The 17742-nt window shown below is 57.8% G+C and overlaps 2 protein-coding genes across 7 annotated transcripts in view; one reads left to right on the top strand and one right to left on the bottom strand.

Moving 5' to 3' along the window:
* LOC116243432 (uncharacterized) overlaps window positions 1-17742 on the top strand; it is a 284197-nt gene that overhangs the window by 218334 nt on the left and 48121 nt on the right. The gene's annotated exons all lie outside the window — the stretch shown is intronic.
* On the bottom strand, window positions 7965-14497 carry LOC149913259 (uncharacterized). Of its 3 annotated transcripts, none has more exons than XM_090130260.1 (8): window positions 12783-14496; window positions 12086-12463; window positions 11439-11504; window positions 11038-11097; window positions 10406-10477; window positions 9938-10030; window positions 9370-9517; window positions 7965-9104 (listed from the first exon to the last, which is right to left on the bottom strand). In XM_090130260.1, the coding sequence occupies exons 2-8, from the start codon at window positions 12270-12272 to the stop codon at window positions 8942-8944; spliced, it is 789 nt and encodes a 262-aa protein (XP_089986386.1). In that variant the 5' UTR covers window positions 12273-12463; window positions 12783-14496; the 3' UTR covers window positions 7965-8941. The 3 variants fall into 3 exon arrangements, with proteins under 3 accessions (XP_089986386.1, XP_089986384.1, XP_089986385.1); XM_090130258.1 differs by having other exon boundaries at window positions 12086-12493; window positions 12783-14493; XM_090130259.1 differs by having other exon boundaries at window positions 12086-14497.

Here is a 17742-nt window from a genome sequence, read left to right as displayed (position 1 = left end):
TTATTTTTCTCTTTTTTTTCCTCTTTTTCCCATTTCCTTTAATCTTTTTTCGGTTTTTTTTTCCCTCTGAATTTTCTCCTCATTTTTTCCTCTTTTTTCTTTCTCTTTTTTTTTCTGATTTTAATCATAAGTTTTCCTTTAACCCTCCCCTCAACCCCCCCCCCCCTCCTCTTCTCCCATCCCCTCTTTTCTCCCTTACCCTCACCTCCCTTGCCCCTCCACTTCCCCCTGCCTTAGCCTACCATTACCTGCCTGCCCTTCACTTACCTTCTCCTCACTTCCTTCTTCTTCATGCTCTTGGCTTTTGCTGCTATTCACACCAAATCTCAACACTTGCCTGCTCTGCTTGCTGCTCTGCCAAGTGCCTCTCAGCTCTGCTCACAACTTCACGCCCACTGCCTGCCCTTCTCTATTCCCCTCTCGTGCCCTTCAGGCTTCTGCTCCCCTTGCTGAGCAAGCCCGTGCCCGGTAGCTCCCCTTCAACCTCCTCCGCCCTTTGCCTTCCTCCAAGAGATGCTTGCTTCTGGCCAGCACTCCTGCCCGCTGCCTAGCCCACAGCCCGCATCTCCTGGGGAGACAGCAAGGTGGCCTGGAGCTGCCCACACCTCCTCCCGGGCACGGCTTCTCAGCTTTGCTTCAAGCCCACAAAAAACCCCAAGGAGCTCCTCTTACCTTTGGGCTCAGCTGCTTCTCCTCCCCCAGCCCCCTAAATCCCTCCCCGTAGCTCTCCCCAGCCCCTCCCACCCCCCAATGCTCCCTATAGCACCGTGTCCCCCCGTTACCCCCTCACAGCCCTCTGCTGCCCTAAATCCCGCTGTACCCACCCCTATCGCCCCATGTACCCCGATACCACAGCCGCTGCAGCCCCGCCTGCCTCCCTATCCCCCCCCCGCCTTCCCAGCCCCTCAGCCCAGCAGGCTTCCTTCCCTGTCCCGGTGCCGCTCTCCGTCCCTCCCGGCTCCGGCTCTGCTGTGCTCAGTACCGCTCCCGTCGTGCCGCGGTTCCGTCTCGGTGCTGCCCGGACCGCTCCGGCGCGCAGCGGCGGTGCGGGGCGGCCCGGGCTGCGGGAGCGCCGCCGCCTGAGGGGAGAAGAGCTCTGAGCCGGCTGTTAACGGCCGCTCCCGCGCGCCGCGCCTCAGCCAATCGGAGCCGGCGGCGCTGCCGCTGACCAACGAGAGCCCGAGTGCGGGAGGGACCGGCACCTGACCAATGACAGCCCGGGGGCCGGACGGACCGGCACCTGACCAATGACAGCCCGGGGGCCGGACGGACCGGCACCTGACCAATGACAGCCCGGGGGCCGGACGGACCGGCACCTGACCAATGACAGCCCGGGGGCGGTGCGGCGTGGCGCGGCGCTGTTGGTGGGAGGAGCGCGGGCAGGGGGCGGGGCCTCGGGGTGCGCCCTACTGCTATGGGGGTGGGAGATGGGACTGGGATTGACAGGTGGGAGGTGGGGTTGGGATGTGGGGTTGGGAGCGAAGTTTGGAACTGGGCTTGGGAGCTGGGGTTGGGATGTTGGTTGTGCATTGGGATGTGAAATGTAGGGTTGGGGTGTGGGGATATGGATATGGGGTGGATATGGAATGGGAGATAGGAAAATGGAATACATATGGGATGGGCTTGGGATGGACGTGGGACCAACACTGAAGAAGGTGGGATGGATTGGGGATGAAATAGGGACGCGGGATGGGATTGGGATGATAGTGGCATGGGATAAGTAGATGGAATGGACATGGGATGCGTGTGGGGATAAGGATTCGGAATGGATATGGATATAGGGTTAGGGATGGGGATAGGATGTGGGGGTATGGATACGGGATGGGTTTGAGATGGCTGTGGGGTGGATATGATGGATATGGGATGGGATAAAGTTGTGGGATACGGACGAGGGATGGCTACGAGATGGGGCTGTAGTGGTTATGGGGCCATAGGGGCGATGGGGCCAGGATGCTGCAGTGACCTCTGTCCCCAGAGTTTACCCCCAGTGTGACACATGGAGCCCCACAGCCGCTCCTCTGCCCTTTATCACTTACATGGGGAGGACATCCCCCAACCCCCATGATCAAAAATAAACCTTAATTAGAAAAGTGAGGGGTGTCAACCCCGCCCCATGGGAACAATGTTTTCTGTGGCGTCTCCAGAGGGCTGCCCCAAACTCTGGGGGGTGTTCACAACTCTAGGATATGACACCACCAGGGTGCCATGAAGGTGTCCCAAGCTTTGGGGTGTGACACAGGGATGTCCCCAGTTTTGGTGGTGTGACATTGTCATGTGGTGTTCCCACTTCCCCGGGAAGTCCTCCAGGTGGTCACGGTGTCCCCAGCTTCGGCTCAATGTCCCCAGGGCTTTTTTTGTTCCCTCTGCATGACGGTGACACCCGGCGCCAGCTGCCAGGAGTGACGCCCAACGGTGATGACACCGCATCACGGCTGTGCCACGCTGGTGTCACACAGTCCCCTCTGGTGGTGGCACAGAGGTCACCACCGTGCGTGTCCCCGTCCTCATGGCAGACGATGGTGACAGCACCAGAGGACTCCGGTGTCACCGGATCCTGCGGTAGGCAGGTCTGGAGGGGTGACAAACAACAGTGAGAGGCTCAGTGACAGCATGGTGACAACGTGGTGCCGCCTGTGCCTGCCCCCATGTGATGGTCAGAGTGCAGGGAATGGTGTCACCCGTTAGATGGTGACGCACAAGTGATGGTGACACCAGATGACGGTAACAACAGTGACAGCCAGGGATGGGGACACTGCGTCACGGCTGTTCCACATCGAGGGCATCCTGTGTCACGGCGTCACCTGAAGACAGTGACACTCAGTGACACCCAATGGCATCCAGTGAAGGTGACACCCAACGATGGTGACACCAGCGAGACCATGTCACACCTGCACCAGACCCCACGTGTCCCCTGACTGTCCCCAGCCCCCCTCCCTGTACCCCTCCTCATCACCTCTTCAATGAGGATGGCACCGTGCTGAAGTTGTGCCACCATGGCAGGGGGGACAGACATGGACAGCCAGGTGACAGCGTCCAGGAGCTGTAGGACGCTGATGGGGCTCTCGAGGTACGTTGGTACGGCCCCAGGTTCCACGGTTACGGTGACAGTGAGAACTTCGGGGACAGGCGGTTGTTTGGTGTCACCCGGTGGCCCTGGGGGGAGTTGTTTCCGTGGGGCTTTGCACAGGGATTGGTGGGAACCATCCATTTCTGAAAGGAAGTGGCAAAAAAAAAAAAAAAAGAAAAGTGACAGAGTATTGATTTCAACGGAAACAGACATTTTTGGGGGCGATCCCACGGGGGACAAAGAGTGTGTTACTATGTGAGGTTGTCCTCAAAATCCCCTTTGGAGACCTCTGGAGGACTCCAGGAACCCGTGGGGACCCCAAGACACCCATGGGACATCTCCAGACCCTTCCAGAAGACAATAGGACCCTCTGAACCCACCTGAGGACCCCCCCACATTCCACAGGATCATTCTGGGACGTCTGCAGACCCTTCTGGATGAGTCCAAGGACCCCCTGCATCAATTTGAGGACCCCCTGGACCCTCCAAGTCCTCTCTGGGACATCCCCAGAGATGTGTCTGATGACGGGATGACTCCAGGACCACTCAGACCCACATGAGGACTCTCTGGACCCTACCAGACTCTACTGGGACATCTCCAGATCATCCCAGTGGCTCCTCGGAGCTCCTGGACCCATCCTGGGAGCTTCCAGATCCTTCCAGGGCCCCCCAGGACCATTCTTGGGACCCCCTGGACACCCTCAGGATCCCTCTGGGACATCTCCTGATCCTTCTGTATGAATCCAAGGACACCTTGGACCCACCTGGGGACCAACTGGATGCCCCAAACCCCTCTACAACATCTCCAGATTCTTCTGCATGCCTCCAGGGCTATATAGGGGGGGGGCTCGTGGGGAATCTATGGGGGGAAAGGTGTGAGTGGGGCTCCGGTGAGGTGGAAAGAGGGTCTGGAGGTGGAGAAAGGTTGGAAGGGGAAACTGAGGGATTGTGGAGGGCTTCTATGGCGTGGAAAGGGGCTCTGAGGATGGAGAGCGGGGGTTGTGAGGGGGAAAAGAGCAGAACGAGACTTCTGTGAGTGGAAAGGGTCCTGGGGATGGAGGGGTACGTTGTGCAGGGGAACTTGAGGGGTGGAAAGGGGGCTTTTGTAGGGCAGAAAGGGGGGTCTGGGAGTGGACGGGGGGTTGTGTGGGGGAAAAAAGGGGTGAGTTGGGTCTCTGTTGGGAGGAAAAGGGGTCTAGGAATGGAGAAGGGGTGGCAGAGGAAATCTGGAGGGTTGTGGGGGGCTTCTATGGGGTGGAAGGGGAGTCTGGGGGACACCTTAGGGAAATACTGGGGGGGAGAAGAGGAGAGTGGGATGTCTATGGGGTCGAAAAAGAGTCTGGGGGGAAACTTAGTGGCTTGTGGGGGGGAAAGGGGTGAACAGAATTTCTACAAAGCAGGAAGAGCATCTGGGGGTGGATGGAGGGGTGGGAGGGAAGAGCCAGGGGTTGTGCGAGGCTTCTATGGGGTCTGGCTGAGGGGGATTGGAGGTCAAAATGAGGGAATGACTGCAGGGGTCAGGGAGGAGCGCACCGGGGGTACAGGGGACTCTAGGGGTCAGAAAAAGGGGCCAGGAGGTGGGAGGAGAAGGGAGGACACGGGACCCTGGGGGTCAAATCGAGGGGAATGGGGGGTGGTAGGAGACTCTGGGGATCAGAATGGGGGAAGTGGAGGGGAGGGGCACCGGGGGGAGGAGAGGGGGTTCGGGGGTCAGATAGAGGAGACTGGGAAAGGGGGGGGACTCTAGGGAACAGAATGGGGAGACCGGTGGGAGGGTGGGGGGACACCAGGGATCAGAACGGGGGACTGGGGGGGGATGAGGGATCGGGGGGGGGGACGACCCGGGGATCAGAATGGGGGAGGCACAGAGGGGAGGGGTGGAAGAGGACTACGGCGATCAGAACGGGGGAACTGGAAGGGAGGGGGGCAGGGGGGGGGGTGTAACCCCGGGGGGCGCACAGAGGGACGGGGGGGGTGGGCGATCAGCGGCAGGGGGAGGGGGGGAGGGCAGCGAAAGACACGGGGTGGGGGAGGCGGCGAGACGCAGGGCAGCCGCCCCCGCCGAGGGAAGCCCCGAGCAGCACGGAGACCCCGCGGGGCCGAGGCAGAGCGGCACGCGGCCCCCCCGCCGCGGCGCCCCCCGAACACCCACCTGTAGGAGCCGAGGCGGCGCCCGGAGCCCCGAGGCGCCCCGCCCCGCTTCCGCACGGCCGCCTCCTCGGGTCGCGGCGTGATGACGTCACTCGGCGGGGACGGCGCGGCGCCGTAGCGACGGACCGGCGCCGAGGCGCTGAGGCGCTGAGGCGCTGAGGCGCCGTCGCCGTGGCGACGCCGTCGAGCGGCAGCGCTCCTGCGGGAGCCGCGCCGAGACGTGCGGCGTCTCCGGCTTCCCCAGCATCGCTGTCTCCAGGCCGATTCCGAGCTGCTGGCGCTTCTTGAAAGCCGAGCGCGCATCTCTGCCCGGTTTTCTCACGGCTCCTGCGGCGGCATCTCTGGCCGCTTTCTCCTCCAAGGAAGAACCGAGCGGTGGCCCGGCCGGGCTCGGTGCGTGGGATGTGAGAAGGGCACAGCCCGGAGCAGGACCTGAAGAACGAGCTCAGCTCACCGCTGGCGCGTGTTCTGTAGTCCCCCGGGTGCTGCAGAGCTGCGCTGGACTCGCTGAGCAGCACGGCGTGGTGCGGGGATGTAAGAGCACACAGGTGCTCGGTAGACTTGCTGGGGCAGGGAGCTCTCACTGATGCTAAACTTGCTGAAACGAAGTGGCTCGTTCAGGACACGTGCCTGAAACAAATGCTGGTTCTCTAGGCAGAGCAGCCGGACAGACCTGTCAGCACTGGGAATTAAGCACGGCAGTGAGATGAGGCCAGTGATGCGTTCATGTAAGAGCAAGAGGTGCTTTGGAATGCCTTTATGGCTGCACAGCTCCTCGGGAAGCAGTTACACCTGCCGGCTCAATAAGAGCTGTCCCTTAGATGCTGTGCTGTGCAGCTGTGGAGCCCTTGCCCACCTGCACTGCATCTTTTAGATGCGTCATTGAGAGGAATTGAACCAGCGAGACTTCAGGGCTGAGCTCTAGGAATGGAAACTCCCTCAACTTTTGGAAGAGACCGGGTTTCTAAGGTCTTAAGACCTGGAGCTGGCAGAGCACACCCCTCTCTGCCTTTCCCCCGACTGGTTTTTGGGAGACAGCACATGGACACCCCTACAAGAAGTCTCAGGGTGTGGAAACTGACGCTCTTATTAGGGAAGTAAGAATACATTCCTGGCTCCATTTTGCTCTTGTGTCAGAAGGCAGAGATTTAAGCTGCCTAAAAGCACTTTTCCACAGAGGTTCCCACAGAAAGAAGGCATCCAACGTCTTCCTGTAGCTACGGAGACTCTGACTTCTCAACCCTTTCCAGGTATGTTTTACTGCCTCTTTCCACATTCAGAAATGGCAGCTGTGCAGAAAAACATGCAGCAGGTCCTGCAGTGTGGGCCAGCGGGGAGTTTTACCCCGTCTCCTCCCTGATGTCAATCTGAAGTGATGTCCTTTAGTCTTCAGTATAACAAAAACATTCTGTGACCGTGCTTGAAGACAGTCTCTAATGGATGTTCTTCCCTGGTCAGCTGGCTGCCTTAGTTTGGGCCCTGATGGCAATGATGTGGTGATGGCAAGCTTAGTTCTGCTGTTTTCTCCTTGTCAGAATACTCTGACTTTTGAAGGAAGCAGCTTCTTGTTTCCTGCCTTCCTTGCTTCCTGCCTTCCTTGCTTCCTGCCTTCCTGCCTTCCTGCCTTCCTTGCTTCCTTCCTCCCTTCCTTCCTGCCTTCCTGCCTTCCTTGCTTCCTTCCTCCCTTCCTTCCTGCCTTCCTGCCTTCCTTGCTTCCTTCCTCCCTTCCTGCCTTCATCCTCCTTCCTTCCTCCCTTCCTCTTTATTTTAATTCATTTGGAATATCTATATTCCATACAGATGTTTTAAAAATCATCATTTGTAGTGCTGAAAACTTTTTTAGAAAACAGTTAAAAAGGTATGATAAGGATGTGAAAGAAAGAACCCTCTGTGGTGTTGACCAGGGATGAACATAAAAACAGCTCCCAGTAAATGTACAGGCAGCTGATGTGACTGCCTCTGTCCTCAGCAGCTTGCTCAAAGGAACCCCACAAAGCATTTCAGCGCTGGGCTGCTGAGGGAAGCTGTCAGAAGAGGAGCACTGTGTCCTCTTGCAGAGGACCGGGATGCTTTTACAGCCGACTGACTGACGGCTGCTTTGGTTGTGGCCACAGCTCCTGAGGAGTGCAGCAGTGCTGAGAGCTGAGAGGAAACAGGGGAATGTTGCACCTCCTGGAGGATGCTGAGAAATCAGTGGCCTAGGGCAGGTGCTGGAGAGGAGCTGCAGGGTGCTGTCATGGCAGCTGGGCACTGCTGGCAGCACAACGGACTGTGCCTCTGCTAAGGCGACTGCAGTCACAGAGCGAGCAGTGACAGCAGGCATACGAGGCTTGCAGCACTGCCTTCCTCCCATCTCTCTCCACTTTCAGATTCTCGGCCCAGCCCACAAAGCAAAATGAAGTAGAGGAGGGAGGAAATGTGCTCATAGTTCTTGCTTGGTTCCTATTGCAGAGCAAATGATTGCCTGCTGTCCGGTAAAGCTCACGCAGAAGCACTGATGCTTTTGCATAATGAACTGCCACCCTTGTCCCCTGCCCGAGCCGGGACGTAGGGCACCCGCAGCCTCTGGGCAGCCTGGGCCAGGGCCTCGCTGCCTCTGGGGGAGGGATTTCCTCTACACATCGACCTCAGTTCCCACTCTTGGAGTTCAAAGCCATTCCCACACGACCTGTGGCTGTCTGCCAATGCCAAGTGGCACACAAGGTCTGGCAGTGGACCATGACAACAGTACAGCGTGGACAACTGTGATGGTACTTTCTATTTATTGGCACAGCACAGGCTGGAAAGCCCCGGTTGATGCCAGCTGTGGTTCTCTGGCTGTCAGATGATGCCCCCAAACCCACACACGGGGTGCTCCCAGCTCCTGACTGATGGTGGAGAAGTGGGAGGGCAGAAGTGATGCTGGGGGAGGAAGGGGCGGGGGTCAGGGGGCCGCTGTGCCTGTCATACTTCCCCCAGGCAGTGGTTTGACAGGTGTTACGTGATGCCCCCCCTGAGGGGGCCGCTCCCACCTCTTGATGGATGGTGGAGAGGAGTGGGAGGGCAGAGGTGTTGCTGGGAGGGCTGGGGGCTGCAGGGCCTGATATGCTTCCCCCTGGCATTCTGGGTGGTTTTTGGGGTCTTGGATAATGGCCCCAAACTGGGTGTTGGATAATGACCCCGAAGTGACGACCTACGGGGGCCACTCGCACCTCCTGAAGGATGGTGGAGGGGAGTGGGAGGGTGGTGATGATGCCCAGGGGACGGGGGGCTGCTGGGCCAGTTGGCTTCCCCCAGGCAGCGGTTGTCTGTCGGCTGGACAGTGTCCCCAAGTCTACACTCTGCTGGGCTCGCTTCCATCCCCTGATGGATGCTGGAGGGGAGAGCGAAGGCAGAGGTGGTGCTGGGGGCTGCCAGGCCTCTCAAGCTTCCCCAAGGATGTGGCTGCCGCCAGGCTGACACCCTGAGGGACCGCTCCCGACCCCCGAAGGATGGTGATGGGGGACGGGGGGGGGGTCTTGATGCCCAGGGCGGCTGGGGGGCTGCTGGGCCTGTTGCTCATCCGCCAGGGTGCCGTTGTTTGGGTGCCGGCCGATGAGCACAAGTTTCCAAGCCAAGGGGGTTCCTCCCGTCCCCTGAAAGATGGCGGTGGGGGACGGGGGGTGGTGTTAATGCCCCCCGGGCTGCAGAGCCTGGGCTGGTGGGCTGTGGGGCCCGAGGCGGGGGCAGCTGAGCCTGGCTGCTGTCAGGTCTGGCAGGGGCCGCCCTGGTGGTGCCATCCGGCCGCTGGGCAGGTGGTCACGGCCGTTGGCATCATGTCCATCTGCCAGGCCCCTTGAGGAGAGCAGGACGAGGGCAAACTGTGGCCGCGGACATCGTGCTGGGCTCCATCAGCTGCAGCGAGGCGCCTGCGGAGAGAGGAATGTGCTGAGGGCACAGGAGAGCCCCTGCTCTCCTTCCTCAAAGGCAAAGAGCCTGTTTCAGGCCCAGCACTAAGAATGGGCTGCAGGAACGGCCGTGCCAATTCAAACATCTGATAGCGTAAATCTCAGACCACGTTAGCCAACAACTAACCGGCCTCTGTGCTGCTGGAACTACAAGTGCCTCCGGGCTCACAGCAGCCCCACAGTAAAGAGTTGGGCAGGATGGGGGTGGGGGTGAACAACAACTCACTGGTTTCTCTGCCTCCATCGCCGGATAAGCAGACAGCACGTTATCATGGCTGCCAGCATGGAAACCAGGAAAGCTGCAGTCAGTGCCAGGCAGCACTTCAGTAACACTTGATCTTCTGTGGTGTTTGCACGTCCTTCATCTTCCACACCTGGAGGAACAATGTGCTCACTGCTGTGTCTCGTGCCCTACTGGCAGTCTCACAAGAGGTCTGACATGGCCAAAAATGTTGTCTTGCATTTTGTTGGCCTCCAGGAACACGTGAAAATCCTCGGGCTGCAATGCTTCCCTGATTCCAGCCAAGCAAAGGGAACTCCCTAAGGCGCTGCACATCAAGGCACTCTGGAACCTCTTTTTGGCCTCTCAGCTTTGTTTACACTCTGGCTCTGCCACGGTCCAGACCCTCCCGGGCCATGGATTTGCTCCTTCTTCTCCATCACGCTCTAAGACTCCTTTTGCACTCGCCCACCCTCACCTCCTGAGGCTGGGTAGTTGTCTGACTAAATCTCACTAGAGCAGAAGGAGAGCGTGTGGATCTGTTTAATCAGGGTACAGACAGAAATACACTCACCACGTGCTTCCTTCTTCATGATTCTCATCAATAAATGGGACAGTCTCTTGGAATATTTTCCATCTATCCATGCCACTTTCCATCCGCCAGGACCTTAACAGAAAGCATTAAGATAAATCTCAGAGAAACAAAGCATTGAACTGAGCGGTCTCTTCGGTGAAGTCAACAAAGACAACAGCCACCCTGGGATGCTTGTGGGGCTCCAGCACAGGAAGCGGCCGAGGATTTGGCACAGCCTTCCCTGGAAGCAATTCTGCACCCAAAGCATGAGGAGAACTTCCCACCACACACTGCAATCTACACAGCTGCACAAGAGCATCACTGAAGAGCAGATGGTGCCAGGGGATTGTGTGAGGACAGGGCACGCACATGCAGCTGTGCATTCTCACTCACACCTGCAGACATGCCTGGCTGACAGCAGGACTGTGAGCTGGCATCTCTCAAAGGAAGCAAAAACTCACGGCATACCAATACGAGTTGCTGGGGCTTCTGTCCTGGAGCTCAGCTGGGAAGCTGGAGACCATTCGACTCCACCCGCACCTGTACACAAACACAGAGCAGCTCCTGTCAGACATGGCCAGGTACTTGTTCAGACTGCAATGCCAGGTTTGCTCCACAGCGCTCTTCTCTCCCTGCTACACAGCAGCAGCTGGCAAATAGCTGCTGGGTGCCTGCAGCAGCACCGTGCCAGTCCAAGAAGGAACCATGTGTGGAACTGTCTGCAGAAGGGAAGGGGCTGCAAGGGGAAGGGAAGATCTAAAGGCCCTTTCCTTTGGGATAGCCCATCGGAGGCTTATGGAGCAGATTATGCTGAGCCTTTGGCAAGACACTGCTTACAGGCGCAGCTGTAAGGAGAAACATTGCCATGGTGTGTTGTGATCTCTCTCTTCCTTAGGGACCTGCAGTGACTGGAAGGGGCTCAGCTGACGACGTGGCACCCAGACTTGGGTCGAAAGTTGCCAAGCTGGAGAGGTGGGCAGTTGGCTGGCACCCAGGCTTCTTGTGGAGTAGAAATCACCGGGCAGCGAAACGCTGAAGCCTTCCTGAACTACCACAACCACATATGAGCAGAGAGCGTGAGATGAAGGCTGGTGACTTACCCCTGGCATCCAGCCCAGGCTCAGGACCAGGATTCGGCTCTGGTAATTCACCAAGAGGACCTGCAGGCACAGAGGTGATCAGACACAAGTGAGGAGAGCTTCCACTGCACCTTGGGGCCTGGGGTTTTTTTCTGCAGTGACCTGCGAGGACTGGCTGCAGGTCAGGGAATGACATGGCCCAAACAGCAAACGTAGAGGTTCTCTCCTCCAAAAAGTGGCAAGGGCTGCCTTCCCACAGATACGTGACAACTCTCCAAATAAAGAAATACTCAGGACTGATCTGTGTACAGCCTTTGAGGCACAAAGAGACTTGAAAGACCCTTGGAGGTTCCTGAGTACCCAAATAAACTATGACGGCACGAACTTTTCTGCCTTCAAGGAAGCAGACACTCACAACTTACCTCTGGGTTTCCCCTGAGGCACAAAAGTAGTCATCGCCCGACCGTCTGCATATGGAGCACCATCATCTAGAATCAAGAACAGAAGAGGGATGTTCCCATGGCATGTTGTCATCTCCTCCCTTAGTGATGGGGGAGGGCTCAGCTAATGGGATGGCAGACTCAGGCCGTGACTGCCAAAGCTACAGGGTGACCTGGAGCCTGGCACTGGGCAGCTTCCCGAAGCTCTCCAGGCCATGTGCAACAGCGCTCCGGGACTGTGTGGACGAGCACACCAAGTAAAGACACCTGAAGCCATCTGGGCTCCAGCCGGGGGTCTCTGCTGGGAACCAGGATTCATCTATGGGGAGCACCGGGAAGCCGGAGCAGAAATGCTCCCGCTTTTCCCAGCACACATCTTCTGAGCTCCCCCTCGGTCACCCCCGGGCGAAGAGCGTGCTCAGCCAGCAGCAGAGCCACGGCCCGGCACGGCTGGAGCCAGCCCTGCAGAGCACTGCTTCCTCACGCCCTCGCCCGGCTCCTGCGCTGCTGCCTGTCCCCCCATCCCAACACCCCCACGGAAGGCAGCCCCAGGGCAGCACACGGGGACAAGAGCCCGGAGCTCTCGCCCTCGCCGCCACTCGGTTTTGGCCCCATCTCTGCCCACCCACCTGCTGCTGGCGCTCGCCACGGAGCAGCACAAGTCTCCTGGGAACATATGGCCATGAGGAGGAGGAGGAGAGCAAGGCGGGCAGGGGCCGTGGCCCCCCACACTCGTGCCATGCTGCCACCACCACCGCTGCAGCCACAGCGAGTGCTGCTGGGCGGCACAGAACGCCTGGGGCACACGCTGAGCATTGTGAGCTCACGGCACCAGGCGGGGCGTTGTGACCCCACGTCCCCACGATGCACATCTGTTCCGCCACCAGGGCCAGCTTCCCCCTGGGCTTGCTGTGTGTGCTGTCGTGCTGGGGAGGATTCCCAGGCATCTAGAGCAGCAGGAGACCACTGATGTCACATGGACAGCACGGAAATGGGGAATGGCTCGGCTGGGAGGGGACATTAAAGAGACAGAGACGCTGTCAAAGGAGAAAGAAAATCACTTCAGTGTTGTTTTGACTGCTTCATGCAGATCCAGAGATTCACTTTTCTCTTTTAATGCCCAAACAGAAGCCGGTTCTTCAGTGACATTTCCCCTTCAACCCTCCCACCCCACCCACTCTCCCCTCCCCTCACCCCTACCTCTCATTTTCTCCTTCCTCTCCTCTCCCCTCTCCTCCCCTCCTTCGCTTTCCCTCCCCTCCCCTCCCCTTCCCCCTCTTTTCTCCCTTTCCCCTCCCCTTCCCCCTTGCCTTCTGCCAAACTTACCTCTCCTGCTCTTCACTGAATTCTTCTGGATTCCCTTGCCTTGCTTTCCTTTGCAACGCTATGCATTGCTCTCTCCATATTTCTTGCCAGCCATTCTTTTCTTAGCTCTTATTCTTCACTTTTTACTTGGCTTTTTTCTTCTATTCTCTTTGCCTTTCTTCTCTTTTCTTCTTTTAGTCCTTTTTCCTCTTTTCATATATTATTTTCTCTCTCTTCTTTTTTTTTCTCCTTTTATTTTCTTTTTCATTTTTCTTTTTTGTTTTTTCCATTAAATACATTTTTTCTTTTTTCATTACTCTTTTTCTTTTATCTTTCTTAATTTCTTTTTTTGCTCTTTTTGTCATTTTTTTCTGTTTTCTCTTTTCATCTTTTCTTCTTATTTTTATTATATATTCTTTTTTCTTTTCTCTATTTTGTCTCTTTCTTTTTCCTTTTTCCTTTTTCTATTTTTTCATCTTTTTTTCTTTGTTTTCTTTTTTATTTTTCTCTTTTTTTTCCTCTTTTTCCCATTTCCTTTAATCTTTTTTCGGTTTTTTTTTCCCTCTGAATTTTCTCCTCATTTTTTCCTCTTTTTTCTTTCTCTTTTTTTTTCTGATTTTAATCATAAGTTTTCCTTTAACCCTCCCCTCAACCCCCCCCCCCCTCCTCTTCTCCCATCCCCTCTTTTCTCCCTTACCCTCACCTCCCTTGCCCCTCCACTTCCCCCTGCCTTAGCCTACCATTACCTGCCTGCCCTTCACTTACCTTCTCCTCACTTCCTTCTTCTTCATGCTCTTGGCTTTTGCTGCTATTCACACCAAATCTCAACACTTGCCTGCTCTGCTTGCTGCTCTGCCAAGTGCCTCTCAGCTCTGCTCACAACTTCACGCCCACTGCCTGCCCTTCTCTATTCCCCTCTCGTGCCCTTCAGGCTTCTGCTCCCCTTGCTGAGCAAGCCCGTGCCCGGTAGCTCCCCTTCAACCTCCTCCGCCCTTTGCCTTCCTCCAAGAGATGCTTGCTTCTGGCCAGCACTCCTGCCCGCTGCCTAGCCCACAGCCCGCATCTCCTGGGGAGACAGCAAGGTGGCCTGGAGCTGCCCACACCTCCTCCCGGGCACGGCTTCTCAGCTTTGCTTCAAGCCCACAAAAAACCCCAAGGAGCTCCTCTTACCTTTGGGCTCAGCTGCTTCTCCTCCCCCAGCCCCCTAAATCCCTCCCCGTAGCTCTCCCCAGCCCCTCCCACCCCCCAATGCTCCCTATAGCACCGTGTCCCCCCGTTACCCCCTCACAGCCCTCTGCTGCCCTAAATCCCGCTGTACCCACCCCTATCGCCCCATGTACCCCGATACCACAGCCGCTGCAGCCCCGCCTGCCTCCCTATCCCCCCCCCGCCTTCCCAGCCCCTCAGCCCAGCAGGCTTCCTTCCCTGTCCCGGTGCCGCTCTCCGTCCCTCCCGGCTCCGGCTCTGCTGTGCTCAGTACCGCTCCCGTCGTGCCGCGGTTCCGTCTCGGTGCTGCCCGGACCGCTCCGGCGCGCAGCGGCGGTGCGGGGCGGCCCGGGCTGCGGGAGCGCCGCCGCCTGAGGGGAGAAGAGCTCTGAGCCGGCTGTTAACGGCCGCTCCCGCGCGCCGCGCCTCAGCCAATCGGAGCCGGCGGCGCTGCCGCTGACCAACGAGAGCCCGAGTGCGGGAGGGACCGGCACCTGACCAATGACAGCCCGGGGGCCGGACGGACCGGCACCTGACCAATGACAGCCCGGGGGCCGGACGGACCGGCACCTGACCAATGACAGCCCGGGGGCCGGACGGACCGGCACCTGACCAATGACAGCCCGGGGGCGGTGCGGCGTGGCGCGGCGCTGTTGGTGGGAGGAGCGCGGGCAGGGGGCGGGGCCTCGGGGTGCGCCCTACTGCTATGGGGGTGGGAGATGGGACTGGGATTGACAGGTGGGAGGTGGGGTTGGGATGTGGGGTTGGGAGCGAAGTTTGGAACTGGGCTTGGGAGCTGGGGTTGGGATGTTGGTTGTGCATTGGGATGTGAAATGTAGGGTTGGGGTGTGGGGATATGGATATGGGGTGGATATGGAATGGGAGATAGGAAAATGGAATACATATGGGATGGGCTTGGGATGGACGTGGGACCAACACTGAAGAAGGTGGGATGGATTGGGGATGAAATAGGGACGCGGGATGGGATTGGGATGATAGTGGCATGGGATAAGTAGATGGAATGGACATGGGATGCGTGTGGGGATAAGGATTCGGAATGGATATGGATATAGGGTTAGGGATGGGGATAGGATGTGGGGGTATGGATACGGGATGGGTTTGAGATGGCTGTGGGGTGGATATGATGGATATGGGATGGGATAAAGTTGTGGGATACGGACGAGGGATGGCTACGAGATGGGGCTGTAGTGGTTATGGGGCCATAGGGGCGATGGGGCCAGGATGCTGCAGTGACCTCTGTCCCCAGAGTTTACCCCCAGTGTGACACATGGAGCCCCACAGCCGCTCCTCTGCCCTTTATCACTTACATGGGGAGGACATCCCCCAACCCCCATGATCAAAAATAAACCTTAATTAGAAAAGTGAGGGGTGTCAACCCCGCCCCATGGGAACAATGTTTTCTGTGGCGTCTCCAGAGGGCTGCCCCAAACTCTGGGGGGTGTTCACAACTCTAGGATATGACACCACCAGGGTGCCATGAAGGTGTCCCAAGCTTTGGGGTGTGACACAGGGATGTCCCCAGTTTTGGTGGTGTGACATTGTCATGTGGTGTTCCCACTTCCCCGGGAAGTCCTCCAGGTGGTCACGGTGTCCCCAGCTTCGGCTCAATGTCCCCAGGGCTTTTTTTGTTCCCTCTGCATGACGGTGACACCCGGCGCCAGCTGCCAGGAGTGACGCCCAACGGTGATGACACCGCATCACGGCTGTGCCACGCTGGTGTCACACAGTCCCCTCTGGTGGTGGCACAGAGGTCACCACCGTGCGTGTCCCCGTCCTCATGGCAGACGATGGTGACAGCACCAGAGGACTCCGGTGTCACCGGATCCTGCGGTAGGCAGGTCTGGAGGGGTGACAAACAACAGTGAGAGGCTCAGTGACAGCATGGTGACAACGTGGTGCCGCCTGTGCCTGCCCCCATGTGATGGTCAGAGTGCAGGGAATGGTGTCACCCGTTAGATGGTGACGCACAAGTGATGGTGACACCAGATGACGGTAACAACAGTGACAGCCAGGGATGGGGACACTGCGTCACGGCTGTTCCACATCGAGGGCATCCTGTGTCACGGCGTCACCTGAAGACAGTGACACTCAGTGACACCCAATGGCATCCAGTGAAGGTGACACCCAACGATGGTGACACCAGCGAGACCATGTCACACCTGCACCAGACCCCACGTGTCCCCTGACTGTCCCCAGCCCCCCTCCCTGTACCCCTCCTCATCACCTCTTCAATGAGGATGGCACCGTGCTGAAGTTGTGCCACCATGGCAGGGGGGACAGACATGGACAGCCAGGTGACAGCGTCCAGGAGCTGTAGGACGCTGATGGGGCTCTCGAGGTATGTTGGTACGGCCCCAGGTTCCACGGTTACGGTGACAGTGAGAACTTCGGGGACAGGCGGTTGTTTGGTGTCACCCGGTGGCCCTGGGGGGAGTTGTTTCCGTGGGGCTTTGCACAGGGATTGGTGGGAACCATCCATTTCTGAAAGGAAGTGGCAAAAAAAAAAAAAAAAGAAAAGTGACAGAGTATTGATTTCAACGGAAACAGACATTTTTGGGGGCGATCCCACGGGGGACAAAGAGTGTGTTACTATGTGAGGTTGTCCTCAAAATCCCCTTTGGAGACCTCTGGAGGACTCCAGGAACCCGTGGGGACCCCAAGACACCCATGGGACATCTCCAGACCCTTCCAGAAGACAATAGGACCCTCTGAACCCACCTGAGGACCCCCCCACATTCCACAGGATCATTCTGGGACGTCTGCAGACCCTTCTGGATGAGTCCAAGGACCCCCTGCATCAATTTGAGGACCCCCTGGACCCTCCAAGTCCTCTCTGGGACATCCCCAGAGATGTGTCTGATGACGGGATGACTCCAGGACCACTCAGACCCACATGAGGACTCTCTGGACCCTACCAGACTCTACTGGGACATCTCCAGATCATCCCAGTGGCTCCTCGGAGCTCCTGGACCCATCCTGGGAGCTTCCAGATCCTTCCAGGGCCCCCCAGGACCATTCTTGGGACCCCCTGGACACCCTCAGGATCCCTCTGGGACATCTCCTGATCCTTCTGTATGAATCCAAGGACACCTTGGACCCACCTGGGGACCAACTGGATGCCCCAAACCCCTCTACAACATCTCCAGATTCTTCTGCATGCCTCCAGGGCTATATAGGGGGGGGGCTCGTGGGGAATCTATGGGGGGAAAGGTGTGAGTGGGGCTCCGGTGAGGTGGAAAGAGGGTCTGGAGGTGGAGAAAGGTTGGAAGGGGAAACTGAGGGATTGTGGAGGGCTTCTATGGCGTGGAAAGGGGCTCTGAGGATGGAGAGCGGGGGTTGTGAGGGGGAAAAGAGCAGAACGAGACTTCTGTGAGTGGAAAGGGTCCTGGGGATGGAGGGGTACGTTGTGCAGGGGAACTTGAGGGGTGGAAAGGGGGCTTTTGTAGGGCAGAAAGGGGGGTCTGGGAGTGGACGGGGGGTTGTGTGGGGGAAAAAAGGGGTGAGTTGGGTCTCTGTTGGGAGGAAAAGGGGTCTAGGAATGGAGAAGGGGTGGCAGAGGAAATCTGGAGGGTTGTGGGGGGCTTCTATGGGGTGGAAGGGGAGTCTGGGGGACACCTTAGGGAAATACTGGGGGGGAGAAGAGGAGAGTGGGATGTCTATGGGGTCGAAAAAGAGTCTGGGGGGAAACTTAGTGGCTTGTGGGGGGGAAAGGGGTGAACAGAATTTCTACAAAGCAGGAAGAGCATCTGGGGGT

The sequence above is a fragment of the Phasianus colchicus genome, chromosome 39, assembly GCF_987193195.1.
Source record: "Phasianus colchicus chromosome 39, bPhaCol1.hap1.1, whole genome shotgun sequence".
NCBI classification, from domain to species: domain Eukaryota; kingdom Metazoa; phylum Chordata; class Aves; order Galliformes; family Phasianidae; genus Phasianus; species Phasianus colchicus.
This window is presented reverse-complemented; position numbering and strand designations above follow the sequence as displayed.

Bases quoted from the DNA above. Each gene is read 5' to 3' on its own strand.
- LOC149913259 (XM_090130259.1), bottom strand. From the start codon at position 12,272: ATGCTCAGCGTGTGCCCCAGGCGTTCTGTGCCGCCCAGCAGCACTCGC. The intron at 10,478-11,037 runs GTAAGTCACCAG...GTTTGTGTACAG, and splicing joins GCCTGGGCTGGATGCCAGGG to GTGCGGGTGGAGTCGAATGG. The intron at 10,031-10,405 runs GTATGCCGTGAG...CTTTCTGTTAAG, and splicing joins AGCCCCAGCAACTCGTATTG to GTCCTGGCGGATGGAAAGTG.